Source organism: Podarcis bocagei (assembly GCF_964188305.1).
Source record: "Podarcis bocagei genome assembly, chromosome: Z".
Classification (NCBI taxonomy): Eukaryota; Metazoa; Chordata; class Lepidosauria; order Squamata; family Lacertidae; genus Podarcis; species Podarcis bocagei.
In genome coordinates this window covers 18,187,022-18,204,935 of record NC_138140.1, presented here as the reverse complement: position 1 = coordinate 18,204,935, position 17,914 = coordinate 18,187,022, and the positions used below count along the sequence as shown (strand labels likewise).

The window sequence follows — 17,914 nt, the reverse complement described above, 5'->3', positions numbered from 1 at the left end:
ACATCACTCTATTTCAACAGAGCTCACTTTCTCCACGAAGCACTATAAGCAGGACATGCACATAGATGCAAAGGATCATCTTATCAGAGGGCACAATTGCTATTGCTCTATATTGGAAGTGACTGAGTCAGTCATTCCAACCGGAATGTGGATGGCCCCGGGTTCAGGCCCCAGGTTCAGACAATGATCAGGCAATGGGGAAGATGTCCTTCTACCCAAGACCCTGGAGACCTGCTTCCAGTCAGGGTGTACTTGGTACAAGGCATGTGCATATGCGGTCTAAAATCAGTGAGGGTTCTCCCATTATGATTCATAAGCTAGGTGGAGGAAGAGGTCAGTGTCATTCTACTGTGGATCAGCACCTGATGTTCAGGTGCTATTCATGTGATCAGTTACATAAATTATGGAAGTTGCGTGATTTTGCCACAACAGACAGTGAGATGAATGATGTCATTTTTGGCAGAAGATGAACTGCAGCTGAACGGACACATAATATGATGCCACCTTAATGTGCCTAGAATCCAGAGATCCTAGATTCTAGTATTTGTTGGGGGGGTGGGTGTAGGGTGGCACATTCATTCTCCTTGTCATTCTTTTAAACCACAATGTCCAAAGCAAAAGGGCCAAACACCATGAAGACATCAAGCTGGCACTATAAATATGACAACTTTTATTTTAAAATATACTTAATGGGTACAGTTTCTGTGGTTACAGGGATAAAGTTCACTGTTTGTAAACAAATATACTTATTTCTTTATTTATCTTTTAAAAAGAGAGAGAGCGTGACTCTCTTCGTGATATAAAGTGCTGCTGTTATGTTTTCGTTACTCTACAACTATTGTTGGCTTTATGTCTTTTCATTTAATTAAAGGACTACACGGTCTGGGATTTGATTACACAATAAAATAAAATAAAAAAATCTCTGAAAACGTAGACACCTACATATTATATCTAATGGGCTTTTTGGCTTAGAGTCGCCTGGGGAGCGTTAAGTTCTGCTCCTTAAGTGCTGAGCTGCTGGGGAATGGTATTGAAAATAGAAGGGAAAGAGAAGCTTACAAGAGGATGAAGTCAAAGAGAGAGGAAGAGGAAGAGGCAGAGAGAGAGAGAGAGAGAGAGAGAGAGAGAGAGAGAGAGAGATTGTGTTTTAATTACAATGGGGTCAGTCCTGGTGGTGCTGTGTGTTTAGAAAACTTTGCCTTTTCCAAGTCTAGAATGTAACCTATTGGCATCAGTGAGGGTCAGCAACTGGGATGGCTTTAAAAGAAGATTAATTTATGGTGGAGAAGAGGATCAGTGGCCACTAACCCTGATGGCTATGCTCTCCCTCCACTGTGGATACCAATTGCTGCGAGTTGCAGATAGGGAGAGTGCTGATTCACCTGGCTCCTGCTTGTGGGCTTCCCATTGAGGCACCTGGGCAGTCACTGTTAGAATGGATTAGGTGGCCTTACCCAGCAAAGCTCTTCTTAGCTCTACCTCCACTGTCTGAGGTGGTATGCCTCTGAATACTAGCTTCTGGAAATGGTAAGTGGGGGGAGTTGCTGTTGCACCTGCAGGCATCTGGTTGGCCACTGTGAGAACAGGATGCTAGACTAGATGGGCCACTGACATCACCTAGCAGGAGATGGTAGGAGAAAGGATTTCTATCTCAGGGATAAAAAAGGCATGTGGTGCTTGGCAACAATGCATTTCTGGAAGGCAGTTCCTTTACCTAAGGGGAGGGCCAAGATGGATGGATGGCTGATCCCTGCATTTTAACTGGATGGAACGTATGTCCGCCCTGCAAAACAGTAAGCTGGAGAACAAACCACGGTGTTTCAGTCATTACAGCAGTGTGTCAGAATCTCTTTCTCAGCAGATCCAGATGGAGTGCCTAACCTGATGCTAAGCAGGTCAGGGCGCCCCGCGATGCAAACCTGTGTGTAAAATTAGAAAGTGGAAAGAGTGCTCCTGAGGGCCAGGGATGAAAGGGCTATTCTAATTCTGTTCAAATTGCAGAGGAGATGAAGGGGAGGCACAAAAGTTCAAAGACAACATTGGAAAACAAGAACTAAAAGGGGGGGGGGGAAATATTCATGACGTCTTTTTTAAAAACAAAACAAAACGCGACTTTCCTCATAGAGTGGGGGGGTTCTGATCTACAGTAGTAGCAAATGTAACAATGTGTCCCTCCATTTCCGGAACCCAGGAGGGAGGTGAAGGAGGTGTCTTGGATTACAGGACCTCCATCTGTTACTCTCCATGTTGTGGCATAATGGGTAGGCAGACAGGCAGGAACTGTCCCAGTTCGCACCTGGCTGCTCCTGTGTCCCGCTGGATGCTCTGGAGAACCACTGGTTCCCTTTGGTCCTGTCTTAGGAATGGGGAGCTCGGCAGGACCTGCAACAAGCTTTGCTGTAATACCAGTGGCTGCAGAGGTTCACCTTGATGGCCAGAGCACAGTTGGTCCCCGCTTGGTCCTGGCAGCTGTCATCTGCAAGAGACAGGTGAGTGGAGTCAGGTGTGGCATGGAGGAAAACAAGTGGGAATCATCACCTGTGCAGAGAACTCCAAACAACTTCACTTTCAATACGGTGAGCCAGTTTTCCCAGGGCAGCCACAGATATTAATTTTTGGAGGTGCTCCAAGGAATTCTCTGAGGAATTTCAAAGAGGAACAGGGTGTAGCTCCCTGGGTAGGGTAAATGCTTTACTTGCAGAAGGTCCTAGGTTTGAACCTTGGCATCTCCAGCTAAAGCTGGGAAAAGACTCCTGACAGAAACCCTAGCAATTCACTGCCATTCAAAAGGCACTCTTGCCCACCTAGAGATTCAAGCCCCGCCCCCTGCCACCTGGAGGGGGCCAGGCAAGCTTGGAGGTCAGACCTGGAAGTCCGGCAGCCCTACACCCATCTCCCCCTGACCTGGCGGTTCAGTTGGACAAGGCTGAAGATCGCACGTCTGTTTCCCAACTGGCTTCACGAGAGGGTCACAGCCCCGGACGAGATCCTTCCCCTGGTAGCACTTGACATCTCGCATCCTCACGCCAATGCCACAAGTTTTTGTACACTGTGGGCAAGGAAAAGAGGGGAGGTTCGTTTGTTACAACAAGCAGTTTCAGGACTAAGATTCAACCTTTTGAGAAGCATCTGCTCAGAGTAGGCCCACTGAAATTAATGGACATGATTGACGTACGGATGTTGATTGCAAGTCGTCAGCTCTACCTAAGGCTGCATCCGTACCATCCATTTAAAGCAGTATCATAGCACTTAAACTAAATCTCTGAGGATTCTTTGTGGGAGACTCAGAGATGTTTAAAGTGGTATCACAGTGCTTTAAATACATAGTGCCTTGGAGTATACCTGCTTCACAGAATTGTGTCATTTGAAGGAACCCTGGGGATCAATCTAGTCCAGCCCCCTGCAATGCTACAGACAACCTGGCTCCCTGATGGGCATGGGTTGGTAGCAGTGAGGTGATATTGCTTTAAAATCTGTGGTGTGATTGTGGCCTAAAACTGAGTTGGATGCAACCCATATTTGGGGGGGGACTGCAGAAGAGGGTTTTTTTGGGGGGGAGAGAATGTTTGGGGAGCCTAATTTACTCCACCTCCAGGAATCCAAAAGCTCTGCAGCATTCCAGCGGCTATTGGGCCGATCCCCGATGTTATCCGAGAACGCCCGGCAGCCATCGCAGAAGCACAAATTCCCTTTAGAGGAGCAGAGTGCAGCATGAACTCTTTCCCCCTGGCTCTCACCAGGCAGAGGCCTGCAGCCGCTCAGCCAGTGGAGACTTCAGCACAGGCGGTTGCCAGGGACTGATTAGAGCCCAGTTGCTGTCGTTGCCGCAGCCAAGGCGAACTGCCGTCCGCCGTTGTAGTGGCTCCGGGCAGGACACGGCCTGCCAAGATGTAATCGGAACTGGCTGTGCTTTTTTTGGAGGAGAAGGAGGGAGGAAAGTGGAGCACAGGGAGACTTTCCTTTTCACCGCTGAGCCAAGGAAGGGGGAGGGCAGTGATGGAGTGCATGGTGTCTGGACGTCAGAAGGCCAGAGAAGCAATTAATTAGGCCTGCTAGTGTGAAAGCAGTTTACCCATTAGTGATAAACAACCTAACGTTCGGTTATGTTTGTGGACAGTCCTAGAATCGAATGACTGTCGGGCCACTCAGCCAACATGAAATCTACATGCTACGATTCCCTGTTGGTTACATTGTGTTCCTAATACAGTGGTACCTCGGGTTAAGAACTTAATTCGTTCTGGAGGTCTGTTCTTAACCTGAAACTGTTCTTAACCTGAGGTACCACTTTAGCTAATGGGGCCTCCCACTGCCGCTGTGCCTCTACCACACAATTTCTGTTCTCATCCTGAAGCAAAGTTCTTAACCTGAAGCACTATTTCTGGGTTAGCGGAGTCTGTAACCTGAAGCGTATGTAACCTGAAGCGTATGTAACCCGAGGTACCACTGTACTACAGACCTTTGTTCATCCTGCGATTTCCCAAAAGGGGAAAATGTTTTTAATTTTGCAGGCGCAACAACCCCTTGAAGTAGTGTGGTCCAATTCTCATTTTAACAGAGGTAGAATGGAAGCTGTCCAGAGCTCTGATTCGTAGGGTGCTCACCACAGTCCTCTACAGGACCATTTCGTCTTCCCAGCATGGTTCACCCGCTGTCTGCCTCCCCACCCACCCACCCGTTTCTCACCTCTGACCAAGGGGTCGTGTACCACTTGAAACAAGGCCGTTCAAAGCAGGTTGTGTCCTCAGCTGGCTTCTTGGTGATGTCACATTCAGTTGGGTTGCGGGTTTTGAGCTTCCCATTGACAATCTCCAGGCAAAGGACGATTCGCTTCTTGACCCCCCGGCCGCATGTGGTATTGCACTGTCAAGGTAAGAGTGAGAGCCAAAGTGAAACTGTAAGAGGAGGGGTGGGGAGCCAAATCCAGGCATGGGAGCCAAATCCAATCCTCCTGCCCCCTCCCTCTGGCCCTCTGGCTCCACTCTAGGCCACACACTCTTGCTTCACACTGTTATTGAGTGCTTATGCCAGGCTGAGAAGTGTTGTTGAATCCTGACAGTGCCTCTTGCTTGCATTGACAGAGGACAGAGAAGAATGTGTCTAGAAACTAGCCTAGTAGGGTTGTCAGACTCTTAGGTCTGACAGGTTGGTCTGCCCCTCCAGGAGACAGGTGGAGGGCTTGAATCTACAGGTGGGTAAGAGGGCCTTTAATAATGATGGTGATGGTGATGATGATGATGATGATGATGATGATGATGAAAACTGTGTGCGCAGCTTGCAAGCTTCAGCCTGGCAGGAGCGGCTGCAAATTATAGCATAGACATTCTGGAGAGGTCTGCCCTTCCCCGCTTCTCTCTCCCAATTAACTCCCATCTCTAGGGCCCATCCCTAGGTCTCTGGTTGGGGCCCTGAATTCTCAGGGTCTGTGTTGCTCCTGACCTGTAGTCAACTCTATAGTCAAGTATACAAAGAAAAAAAATTGCATTCAGTGCTCCACCTGCTTTTTGACTCTTGATTCCTCCCATTATTGGCAGGTAACCACCCACCCCACCCACACCAGAAGGTTGACCAGAAAGGAATGCAGCCCTCGGGCAGGGAAAAAAAAGGTTCCCCCTGCCCCCTAGGCTTAGAGAGTGGACCATGCTGCTCTTTGAGCAAACTCAAAGGCTCCCTTACCCTCTCCCAGTCCTGGGTGAGCCAGTGAGCGGGGCAGTTCTTGTCCCCACAGGGATGGATTGCCAGTGGCTTGGTTTCCAAGTTGCACTGCGATTCTGGCACCACACGGCCATCACTGGTTTTGCAGTAGACGTGCCGGATCATCCGCCCCTGTCCACAGCCTCCACTGCACTGGAAGATAAACAGACAAGAAGGTAATAAACACAAATGTGCAACTGCATAACATCCACTCAATGGCACTTCAGCCCCTTTGGCTGAATTGACTACTAACCTCAGATAACACCCACCCACCCCAAATAATGTACCAATCTCTCCTTCCACATTAAAAGGGTCATGGGATGGTTGTTTCTAGGACTGAGGTGAAACTGTAAAGCTCCTTTGTTATTTTGGCCACTGGATGCTGCATTCTGTTTGAGCAATCTTGTTATATTTATAGTATTGAAACATGTTTTTGTATGTTATTATAATTTTGCTTTGCTATGTTATTATGAAATTGTTACTATGCTATTATGTTGCTGTGTTATTATGAAATAGTTTTTGTGGTGTTTGTTTGAAATGCACCCCCGTTTCTTTCTTGTAAGCTGCTTGTATGCAAAGCAGACGCTATGTCACTGAGCTGTGCCATTTAACCTAAAGCAAGATTCTAGTCCTCGTCATTATGAAGGAAGGGCTGAATTAAATAGGAATGCAAGACTCGTCCCTCTGCTGAGTCAGGCCATCAAGCTCCACATTCCCAGCCCTACCTGGATTGAACCTAGGACCTTCTGCATGCTAAACGGGTGCTCTAGCACTGAGCTACAGCCATTCCCTAAGCATATTCTCATTTTCAGGGAGCAATCACAGAGGAGAACAATCCCAGTAGGTCCTGACCTTTTCCCCAACCATCAAGCCAGCCTGTTAATTCAAACCAGTTCAGGGCCTCCGACAGAAAGATCTCCCCAGCCCCCATTTAAAATGCAAATGTCTGCAAATATGTTCCCTTTGCTTACAAAAAAAAAAAAAAAAAAAGAGGGAGGCATAGAGGGGCCATTGCCTTGGCTGATAGTTACAAACCCCAGAGTTCCTTTGTGGGTCTCCTTTTGGGAGACAAGCTCCTCACAGTTGCCAGCCATCACCATGGAAACGGCTTATTTTTAGGCACTGCCACTGAATTGAAAATGGCGGGGTGGGGAAGAAGCCAAGAAGGCATTCCACGTGACATAGATTATTTCACTTAAAAGACAAACAAAGCCTAAGACAATTGTGTTCTAGACCAGCTTTTATAAAATGCATGTCATCTTTGAGACAAACTTTGGATGCTTCCTCAAGGTCATAATCCTGCCCCATTTCCAAATGTGGGTGGAATGATAGGACAGGATGTTTTGGGCTGTGAATTCAGTTCATTGCAAGCTTTGATTCGAGAAGGTAGATTATTCTACTAGTAGACCCCAGACCTGTTTCTGGAAGACCACTTGGGGCCTGCTTGACTGCATGTGCATGTAACACTTGGTGAACTGACCCAGCAAAGCCACCTCTGATGTTCCTAAGCAGGAATGGAGGTTCAGGGTAGTCTCCAACAAACACATCTAGTCAGCACGAGCACTACTGGAACACAGAAATCTGCCTTACACTAAATGCATCTAGTCCAGTATTGTCCACACTGATTGGCAGCAGCTCTGCAGCAAACGGCAGACATTCCCAGCCCTACCTGCAGATACCACTTGGAGATGAACCTGGGACCTTCTGTATGCAAGGCAAATGCTCCACCACTGAGCTATGCCCCTTCAGCTTGCACCTCAGGACATCTGCCTCTCTTCTCCCTGCTTGCATGCACCCAAACCATTAAGGGGGTATGTGAGCAGGAAGAGAAGGGGTAAGTCCCATTGCACAAGCAGAAACCCTCACAGCAATGTGATCTGTTGCTCAGCATTACTCTGGATGCAACCCTGTGAATTACTTTGGACAATGGATAGGGAAGCAATCCAGTCCCTTTTTCATTATAATGTAAGCCTAACTCATTAACAGCTTCCTAAAATAAAGCATAAACCACAAACATAGCTACCCTCTGAAATTTTCAATTCTCTGAATTTTGCAGTGCAGCTCTCTAAGCTAGACATTGTACAAAAATGTGTGCATAAGGTGAGAGTGTCCATAAATATGGATCTACTTGTGAAAACATCACAGCCAAAATATGATAGGGGATACTCCTTGGAAGAAGAAAAAAGTGCATCAGGGAAAGTGTGTGTAAAAATGCATCTATTTGTGAAAGTATCACCACAAAAAAATGTATTATAAGAAGGGAAATCACTTGCAAAAATCAGGGTAAAGTGTACATAAATTGCATAATACTGAAAACAGGATTTGGCAATGCATCCTATCAGGAGAAATTCTGAGCAAAAAAAAAAAAAAAAGGCGTACATTAGCCAAAACTTTTACAAAATGTTTCCTGCACCCACCCGCCAGCCTCATCTTAAAAAACTGCAGCACACATACACTCACACACTCACAGTGTCATAAAAACAATTATGAAATTGTTTCCATCTCTGCTTCAGAGGCTTCCAGAGCAGGGGAGGAACAGCCACCTGTTCTTCTGTCCCCTCAAGGAAGTAGGACAACCTTTCCCAACATCATGCCTTCCAGATGTTTAAAACTACAACTCCTATCAGCCCCAGCATCACACAGCATTGCTTAGGAGCATGGAATCTATGATTTCTCTCTGCCACCTGAACTGAGTCCAGGAGCAGAGAAAATTAGAGGTTTCATGTTCTTCAACCTGCATTGAAGCAGCCTTCTCCATTCAGTGCCCTCTAGATGTTTCGGACTACAACTCCCATCAGTCCCAGGGCAGCACAGACATTCTCTCATTAGCCTCAGCATCATACCAGCCGAACTGGCAGGGACTGATGGCTGCCTTATAGGAGACAGGGGTGAGGAGTTGTCTGCAGCTGGACTTGTGCTTACAGCTGGAGACATGCTTTTTTACTGGAAGCCAAGGAGTGTCTGCCAAGCATACAGCTAACAAATGCAATTTAATCCCCATACTGTGGGAAACTGTGCCAGCTTGGCTTAACCGATAGCTTTCAGATGGCAAAAACAGACACCACAGACATGGGTAATTCAGACGCTAACCCAAAAAAGGAGCCTTGAGGGTCCTCTGGCTCACGCCGGACTTCTCTCGTAATTGCACAGAGCAGCCACCCAGAGCTGTGAGGATTTTGCATGGGGCTTTAAACAGCCACCTGACTCCAGGCAAATAATTGGAACAAAAGACGTTTTTCTCCCTCTCTCATAACACTAGGACTCGTGGATTTCCAATGTTGGAATATTCAGGACAGATAAAAGTAAGTCCCTCTTCACCCAGAGCAGAGTTAAACTATGGAACTTGCTCCCACAGGAGGCAGTGATGGCCACCAACCTATAGAATCATAGAATCATAGAACTGTAGAGTTGGAAAGGTGTCAGGAATTGGAGGGAATAAATCACACAGAGCAAGTGATGTTAACTCTTTATTAGAAGAAATAAGGTCTGCTCAAGAGCGCCAGGCCTAATGAGCACAGCAACTCTTCTCAATAGGTCTCCTCCTCCCCTGGGTACTTCCCAAGCAACCTGAGACTACACTGACATGCCTGTCTCTGTTCCTCCCTCTTCATACCTCGTTTTGTCCTGGGAGACCAGGGGGAAGGGAGCTTGTCGCAGCAAGAAGGGGAAACACCCTCGCATCTTCACCAGCCTGACTCATCTCTGCCTCCTGGCCTCCCTCCTCTCCTGCTTCTGCCTTTGATTCTGATTCTGGACTACTCTGTGCCAGGGACTCTCCCTGCTCACTAAATCCTGTTACCTCTTCATCTTCTGTCCACAGCCTTCACCAGGCTTTTAACTCTATTGAAAAAAGAAATGAGATTGACCTGGCATGACTTGTTTTTCAGAAACACATGCTGGGCCTTTGTAATCACAGCAACCTTTTCTAGGTGCTCACAGACCAACTGTTTAATTATCTGCTCAAGGACCTTTCCTGGTATTGATGTCAAGCTCATTGGTTGGGTCTTCTTTTTCCTCTTTTTGAAGATGGAGGCAACATTTGCCTGCCTCCAGTCTGCAGGGACCTCATCTGTTATCCAAGAATTCTCAAAGATTGTAGTGACTATTAAAAAAAGCTAAATGAGTGGAACCACCATCTACAAATGCAGTATATCTGTAGATAACAGACATTGGGTTCAATCAGTCAGGGAGTGCAGCTGCCTCCCTGCCTTGCTTATGAGTTTCATGAGCAAAATCCTCAGCCAGATAGACTAGCCAGCTGTAAACACACACAACACGCCCTACTTTGTTTTTCATTTACAGCCGGCTCTCCCCCAACTCCCCTGCCTCCATTTGCAGATGGTTCCCTCCCCACATACCCTTGTGGACTCACCGGTCCCCAGTCAGAGACGGTCCATTGTCTGTCACAGGGGGCACCACTGCAATTCTTCTCCGCCAGGGGCCTGGTGCTAGCATCACACAGCCTCTCTTCTTCTGAACACCGGATGTCTCTGCTGACGATACTCCTCTCACCGCACTTGGCTGTACACTGGGGGAAGGGAGAAAGGGAACAGGAAGTGATTGAGATGGCAAGAATCTGACCGAAGAGCTTGTGTTTCTGACAGAGACAGGGAGCACCCCAGGAGTCAGGCCTGACCAAGAACTGACACGAAGATTTCCATAAGGAAGAAGTGGGGAAGCTCAGGTTCTGGGGTGGCCCTCAGAACTCTCCCCAAGTCACACCCTCTCTTTTCAGGCCACACTCTTGACTAGCTCTCCTTTCTACCTATCTGGAATATACCCTTGAACTAAACATGTCATATTCTCCAATGCCACAACAGCAAATTCCTGGGCAACATCTTCCTGCTTTTTTCTTGTGAGAGCATAGTGGCCATTTTGGGAGCCATGATCTCGTGTGATTTTGCACCACAATTTCCCACCCAAAAAGCACTTTTTCCAGCCATGGCACACCAAAATGTGTGCTGCGTGAAAGCACTTTTGAGAGGGGGAGAATTGTGGCATGAAATCACGTGAGATCACTGTGCCCAAAATGGCTGCCATTCTCTCATAAGAAAAAAAACATGGGATGTCCCTGTTTTTCCGGGACGTTTACAGGGTATGCCTGCTGGAGCCTGCTGGAACAGGTCAAAGGAGGCCCATCTTACTCCAGCACCCTGTTCCCATGGTGACCAACTACATACTGCAATGGAAAGCCCCAAAGTAGCACCTGAGCACAACAGCACAACTTTCCCCCCGTGATTCCCAGAAACTGGCACTCATAGGTCTACTCAGTGCTTTTTTTCTTTAAAAATATGTTTATGGGTACTCTCATTTTGACTCAATAAAATCACCATTTTATAGTTCAAATCGGGGGAAATAAATACAGTAAATGGGCAAAAGTACAAAGATTCACACAGTGTTTAGGGGTATGTGTACCCCTGCATACCTCCAGAAAAAAGCACCGAGTATTCTGCCTCCAACAGGGCAGGTATTAACTCTGTTATTACCTCTTGCTTCCCTGGATGGGGGCTAGAGAGGGTGCAGTTTTACCTGTACAGTAAATTAGCCTTCACAAACAAACCTCTCTACCCCACATCCAAAGAAGCAAGAGGAATTATCAGAGTTCAATTACACATTCCAGCCAGGCAAAAAGCAGGGTATGTAAAGCAAAGGGTTTGTGAAGGTGTGGCCTGAGAAGAGGCGCTGTGGCCTATGAGTGTCACAAGGGCTAGACAGAGAGGCCTGGGGACACATTTGGAATTTGGACCTAAGTGCCCCCGCATTCCGAGTTTGATCTTCAATGTAACATCTCCATCCAGCACATGAACGCAGCCGCTGAGCCCCAAGTCCTGTCTCAAATGACACAGGTGAGCCAAACCCACCAGTATTATGCAGAGTGGGGTTGCAATCACACAGGTGTTGCATTATGCAAGTCTGTTTGGTGCATATTTCTACTGTTTCAGAAGTGATGACAACAGCAGAGCGTGGCAATCATCACCCAGCACTCCTGATACAGTAATCCACTTATCTCTTTGGGACTTGGGACTTGGGGGTGGGGACGGGGTGGTAAGGGATGCTGCTCATTATTATTTTTGGACGGGGAAAAAGGAAGCCAAGGTCTGAAGCTGGCTTGGCTTGAACTTCGCCTGCTGGATCAAAATTAAATTAGTGTTGCTTTTTTGGCTGGAGGAAGGACCCCTGAGCTCCAATGATCTCGGCTTGACACCTACCAAAATGCATAAAATAGGTAGCTTAACACAATCAAGACTCTCTCTTTTTAAATCGCTCAGTTCAGCATGGGGAGAAGCAATCCATATTTTTTTTATACCAGAGTGTGGGTGGATGTGTGTTTCTTTTGTGGGGTGGTGGTGGGAGGGGGGGGAATAAAAAACATCCTATAAAAGCAAAGAACACAGCAGGATTTCAGTGGGAAGGGCTGGCAGCCAAGCATTTACCGCTGGCACTCAGTATGGAAGGGGAATTTCAAGTATGAACCAGAACCATATCCAAGCTCTCTCTCGGGGACGAAGGAGGGCGATCTTGGCATGCCAAGTGTTCTCTATCCAGCAGACCGGTTGCCCCAAGATGCTCTTATTCAGCCTTCAGGAGTGTGCATGCAGGAGAAAAGGCAATACAAGTCTCGCCTGGGTGGGGGGGGGGGGTTGTTGCACCCACCCCACTGCACAGGTGGCACAATAATTCTGTGGTGTTCAGGCAGAGGTAAGGAGAACTTTCTGAATCAGGCCAATGGCCTTTCTACTCCACTTGTTTGTTTTGCAGAGCAATCCTGACATCCGATTTCTGGTGCTGGGAAGATTTAGGGTGCTGGGCAGTTGGTGGTTCTCCACCAGCAGGAGGGGCTCTGCTTCCATAGATGCCCCTTTTGTGCCTGCCAAAAGGGCCACAGAGCACAGGCTACAAAGTTATCCTCTGGAGTTCAGACTTCTCTGAATTTTGCTGCACAATTCCTCAAAGCAAACAAATCCCAAAATGTGTACAAGATGCATATATATCAGGGTAAAGTGTGTTCCCCAAAAGCATATATCAATGAAACAAACATACAAAAATGCTTCCAAAAATTACTATAAGGAGAAGCGGGCCCTAAAATGCTTACGAATTTTCAAGAGGACTTTTATTTTAAAAAAATAAAATACTCTTGAAAAGATGCGTGGAAATAGGACAAAATGAAATTAGGATTGGAAAGATAATGGACAGATTCGGCCATTCCTAAGGTCAGCTAACTCCAAGCCTAAATCCTTCCCTGTCAAAAACATATCCCTTCTGCAGATTTACCTCTGACCACTCAGACATCTCCCACTGCGGCCCGCAGGCTGGGTTTTTGCAGATCTTCCTCTCTTCTGGACGGGTGATGTCAGCAGATTCACACAGGTCGCTATAGACAGAACTGTCGAACCCAGGCGAGATCATCTTCCAGCATCGGACAATGCGGAACTGGTAGCCTTCTCCGCAGGTCCTGGAGCACTCACTCCAGCTACTTGTCTCCCACCTGTGTTGGAGGGAATGGGCATTTCAGGATAGAAGGAGGTGATGGGGGCAAACCTCAAGAAAGGAAATGTGCTCACAGCTGCCTGCTGTCTAAATGTCCCTACAGACTCCTCAGGAGCCAAGATCGGTAGATGGGGCCCCCTTGGTAGTCCCTCTGCCCTCAGAATCTTTTGGGGGTTGGCAGCCATGGAGAATGCATTCTCTGTGGCAGTTCCAAGCTGTGGAACTCCTTGCCCACAGAAATTGGTTTAGAAATTGGTGCCTGAGAAATTGGTTTTGGTTTTCCTTTTCCCTCCTTGTCTCTTTTCCTCTGTGTGTGTGTGTGTGTGTTGTTGTTGTTGTTGTTGTTGTTGTTGTTGTTGTTGTTGTTGTGATTGTAAGCCTGCAGGTAGGGAATGTCTTGTCTTAATTGACCATAGGTAAGCTGTTCCAGGGAGCCCTTTTGGCTAAAGGATAGGGTACGAATACCCTTTACTTTAGGGTAAAGGCAGTGTAATCAATCATCATCATCATCATCATCATCTGACCTCATTCCGCTTTTTAAATTTCTGCTTTCTGGAATTTGTTACAGTCAAGTAAATGAACCAAAACCCATTGCATTTTTTAAAAATAAAAAAATAAGGCTCTCCTGATCTAATAGACTGAACAGAAGCTAGGAGAAACTAGGAAGGGGGTTCCACACAATAAGACCCATAACACTGAACTCACAACTCTAGGCGGATAGACCCAGCAGACAAAGCATCAAGGCAGCAAGGGAGTTAGGTGCCTTTAACAACAAGGTGAGAGGCCACCAACCTGTCAATCACCTGACATCATAATCTTACCTTGGTTGGCATTCCCTTCCTGCACAGAATTCATGGACTGGCTCAGGACGAGTCATTGCATCACAGTACATGTCGTCCACTTCAATTCCATCATAGCGGATGCACATGGCATAGGTGGACATCACACCTGTATTTAGACAGGTCAGTGTGGATCAGGGAGGGGGGACATACCTGCAGCCCTCCAGATGTCACTGGATTCTAGCTTCAGCCACTGGAATCAGTGTTGGCAATATGGAGCTATAAGGGCCAGTGATCTGCATCATGAGAACATTGGAAACTGCCCAATACGGAATCTGTGACATTTGCTCCTCCAGCACTACCACCTTAAGGTCTTCTGCCCCATCAAGAGTATCTGCCCTACCTTCTATCTTACTCTGCACCACTTTTCACAGGAAGACTTTCCCAGAACACTCTTGGTTCCTATGCCCTGCCTCAGGCATAGGAAGCCTCAGGGATAAGAACATAAGAAGGGCCCTGCAGGATCAGGCCAAAGTGAGCCCATCCACTCCAGCACCCTGTTCTCACAGTTGCCAACCAGATGCTCCAAATGGAAGTAGGATCAGAGTGCAAGAGCATTCTCCAATTACCTTGTATTCAGACGTATACTCTCCCTAGACACAGAGGTTCTGCTATCACAATAAACCTTTATAAGAAGAGCTCTGCTGGATCAAGCCAATGACCCATAACTGTTCTTACGGTGGAAAGCCAGATGCCAGCAGAGAACCTGCAAACAGGACCTGACCATAGCTGTCAATGTTTCCCTTTTTTTAAGGGAAATTCTCTTATTCTGGATAGGATTCCTGGCAAGAAAAGGGAAAAGTTGACAGCTATGGACCTGACCACAAGAGTCTTCTCCCCTCCTGCAGTTTCCAGCAACTGGCATTCAGACGCATTGCTGTCTCTAACTGCAGAGACAGAGCATAGCCCCCATGCTAGTATCCATTGATAACTCTCTCCTCCTCTATTAATTTGTCTAATCGTCTTTTAAAGTCATCCAAGTTATTGGCTATCATTTCCTCCTGAGGGAGGGAGTTCCGCAGTTTAACTACGCGTTGTGTACCTTTTGTTCTCCTGCATCTTGAACATTCTGCTGGAATGTGGCCCTCCAGGGCTATCTATGAGGCCCTCAGAATGTTCCCATAGCCATACCCACTTCTCTCCAGGCCACACCCTTTGCCAGACCTGCGCTGTACCCTCCCTCTGAGTGTTTCTCCCTGTCCAGAAGGGAGTCTCGAACTGTGACATTAAGGCCATCTATCTGTCTTGGACAAATCTCAGATCCCAAACCAAATCAGTCAGTTTTTGGCCATTCTGGAATGTGTCTGGACTGGGTCTTGACAGCCCTGGATTGTCCTGGGTGGACCTACCTGGAGTGACCCAGGGCTGGAAAAGGGGGTGCTTATGGGCAGGCGGCAAAGAGAGGGGGCAAAAGGAGACTAAGTAGTCTGCATATATCATTCTCGCCTTACCGTTGACCATGTTTAATTCAGGTTGAAAAGGGTCAATTAAACATTAGGTGGGTGCAAGCCTTCCCCCATTTCAGTCCAGAAGAGCCCTGTCAAGTTTGCCAGATCGTGGCCCAAACTGCACCAGAGGTGCCTTCCATGGACCTAACAGAAATGCAAATGGTTTGCTTGGATTGGGAGATGCGAGTTGGGAAACTGAATTCTGCACGGGTTGGGATGCTGCCTTCTGTACAATGGCAAGGGTTGCATCTGTTGCTCAATCCACTTTGGTTTATGTTCCTCCCTTAACACTGGCATGTAGCCCCAGGAGGGAATCCAGTCCTTGTGCTAATGGATGTGCCTGCCCAGTGACCTTATAGTGATAATAGTAGGTGTGGTATAGTTGTTAGATTGTCAGACTAGGACCTAGGAGTCCAGGGTTCAAATCCTGACTTGGCCACAAAGCTCATTGGGCCAGTTACTGCCTTTCAGCCTAGTCTTCTTTCCAGGGTTGTTGTGGGGATTGAATGAGGAGGGGGAGAACCATCTTGGAAGAAAAGAGGGGATATAAATGAAATAAATAAATAAACCATCAGAATCAGAATGGTAGAGTTGAAAGATACCCCCAAGTGTAATCTAGTCCAATCCCCTGCAATGCAAGAATCACAGAATGCTCAGTGTTTAGAGCATCTGCTTTTTGCATGAAAAATATCCCAGGCTCATTATGAGCGCCACTGATAATATTATTAATATATTAATTAATATGGACAAGAATGTTGCTGATGGTGCATTTTAAGTGATAAAAAACCTAACATACATATTTATATATTGATTTTTTGATCAGAGAACTGCATTGCAAAATTTGGAGCAGCGCAGATTTCATAGGGAACAGGTGCTTCAGTTTGTGCCTATGGGATTTAGCAATTTGCTTCCTCTCTTCCCATTCTTGGGGTGAGGGGGCCCCTTGCCAAGCTCATCCCCTCAGGCTTACCTGTGGTGCAGGTAGAACTGCAGGGTTCATGGGAGGAGAGTTTCCACCTGTACATATCAGCTGGGCTCATATTCTGGCCCTTTCGGAACAGCTTCAACCGGTTTCTACACAATGAGAGAGGACAAATCAAATGACGGGTTGATTTTCCACCCCCCAATACTTCCTCACATTAAAAATATTGATGGGGAGGAAAAATAATAATAATTAATAGTTTTCATCTAATTGGGATTGGGGAGGGTGCTTTAGGCTGCTTGTTGTGCTGTATCAAAATAAGAGGGGGGGGAATAATAATTTTTGTGAGGGGTGCAAAAAATTTTAGATTTTAAGATTTGGGATCATTTGGCTATAATCCAACATACCTGTCCTGATTCCCCAAGCAGACTCCCCAGCCTGGTTAGAGGCAGAGCTTCAACTGTCTAGAAATAGAGAGAATGGGATAAAAACACCCACAAAGAGAAACAGTTCAAGTTTTCAATGACAAATATATGTATATAAATATATCAGATAGTTTGCACTCAATCCAATACCCCTGATCACTAGACACAGAGGGTCCAAAAAGGTGCGGTTTGAGTCCTTGGCATGGAACAGAACCAGGTATGCTGTACTATAAAGTGGCCAGGAAGTCTTGGCACCAGTGTCAAACCTTTCAGAAAGGCCCAGGAGGTAACATCCATCTTCCCCTCCTCTTTGGGTGAGACCATGCATGGCTATGCCTCAAAAACATTTTTCTCTCTCTGGCTGCAATCACTGCATCCTGTGGGAGGGAGTTCCTTAGTTAAACTCTGCACTATATGAATAATTACTTTCTTTTATCTGTCCTGAATCTTCAAGGAAAAACAGTGATATCATAATAAGTTTCTAAACTATGGTTGCCTCCGCATGGCAGGTTATTCCATTTCCCTGTTAATTTCCGCATTACAGTGGACGCTCAGGTTGCGAATGTGATCCGTGCAGGATGCACGTTCGCAACCTGCAGCTTTCGCAACCCGCGTCTGCACATGCGCAGTTGCGATTTGGCGCTTCTGCACATGCGCAAAGCGCAATTTAGTGCTTCTGCGCATTCGCGACTGCCGAAACCTGGAAGTAACCCATTCCGGTTACTTTCATATGACATAAAAGCCACTTCTGGAAATCTAGCACTCATGTTTAGCACTTGTTTCTGAATGATTTTATTCTAGGTTTAAAAAAAGGAATAAAAAGAATCAGTTTTAAGTAAGTACCCTTAGCCCGGAAAATTGCAGGAGTAAAGTGAAGGAATTTGGGTAGTTATACCAGATTAGAGTGATTTCCTGTTGTTTTCATAGGAGATTCGTGGGGGGACAAAGGCATGTATGTGCAGGAAGGGCAGGGGAGTGCCACTGTTTTCCGATAAAAGTTTGTTGTTACATCACACCACACCCATTGGTGAGAATGAAATCCAGCGTGACATGCATTGCACGGGGCTGGACTAGATGAACCCTGAGATTCCTGCCAACCCT

At 46.7% G+C, this 17,914-nt stretch overlaps 1 protein-coding gene across 6 annotated transcripts in view; it reads right to left on the bottom strand.

Moving 5' to 3' along the window:
- Positions 1-559: 559 nt before the first annotated feature.
- The window catches only part of ADAMTSL2 (ADAMTS like 2), a 38,480-nt gene continuing 21,125 nt past the window's right edge, over positions 560-17,914 (bottom strand). For 4 of the 6 annotated variants that reach the window (XM_081178694.1, XM_081178692.1, XM_081178693.1 and 1 more), the window contains 8 exons: positions 16,437-16,540; positions 14,001-14,127; positions 12,964-13,177; positions 10,064-10,219; positions 5,674-5,844; positions 4,684-4,860; positions 2,905-3,049; positions 562-2,476 (listed from right to left, as the gene is read on the bottom strand). In XM_081178694.1, coding sequence (XP_081034820.1) covers positions 2,358-2,476; positions 2,905-3,049; positions 4,684-4,860; positions 5,674-5,844; positions 10,064-10,219; positions 12,964-13,177; positions 14,001-14,127; positions 16,437-16,540 — 1,213 coding nt within the window. In that variant the 3' untranslated portion in view covers positions 562-2,357. Of the gene's footprint in view, positions 2,477-2,904; positions 3,050-4,683; positions 4,861-5,673; positions 5,845-10,063; positions 10,220-12,963; positions 13,178-14,000; positions 14,128-16,436; positions 16,541-17,914 lie in introns of all 6 variants that reach the window. The other 2 variants (XM_081178690.1, XM_081178691.1) reach the window with 2 other exon arrangements.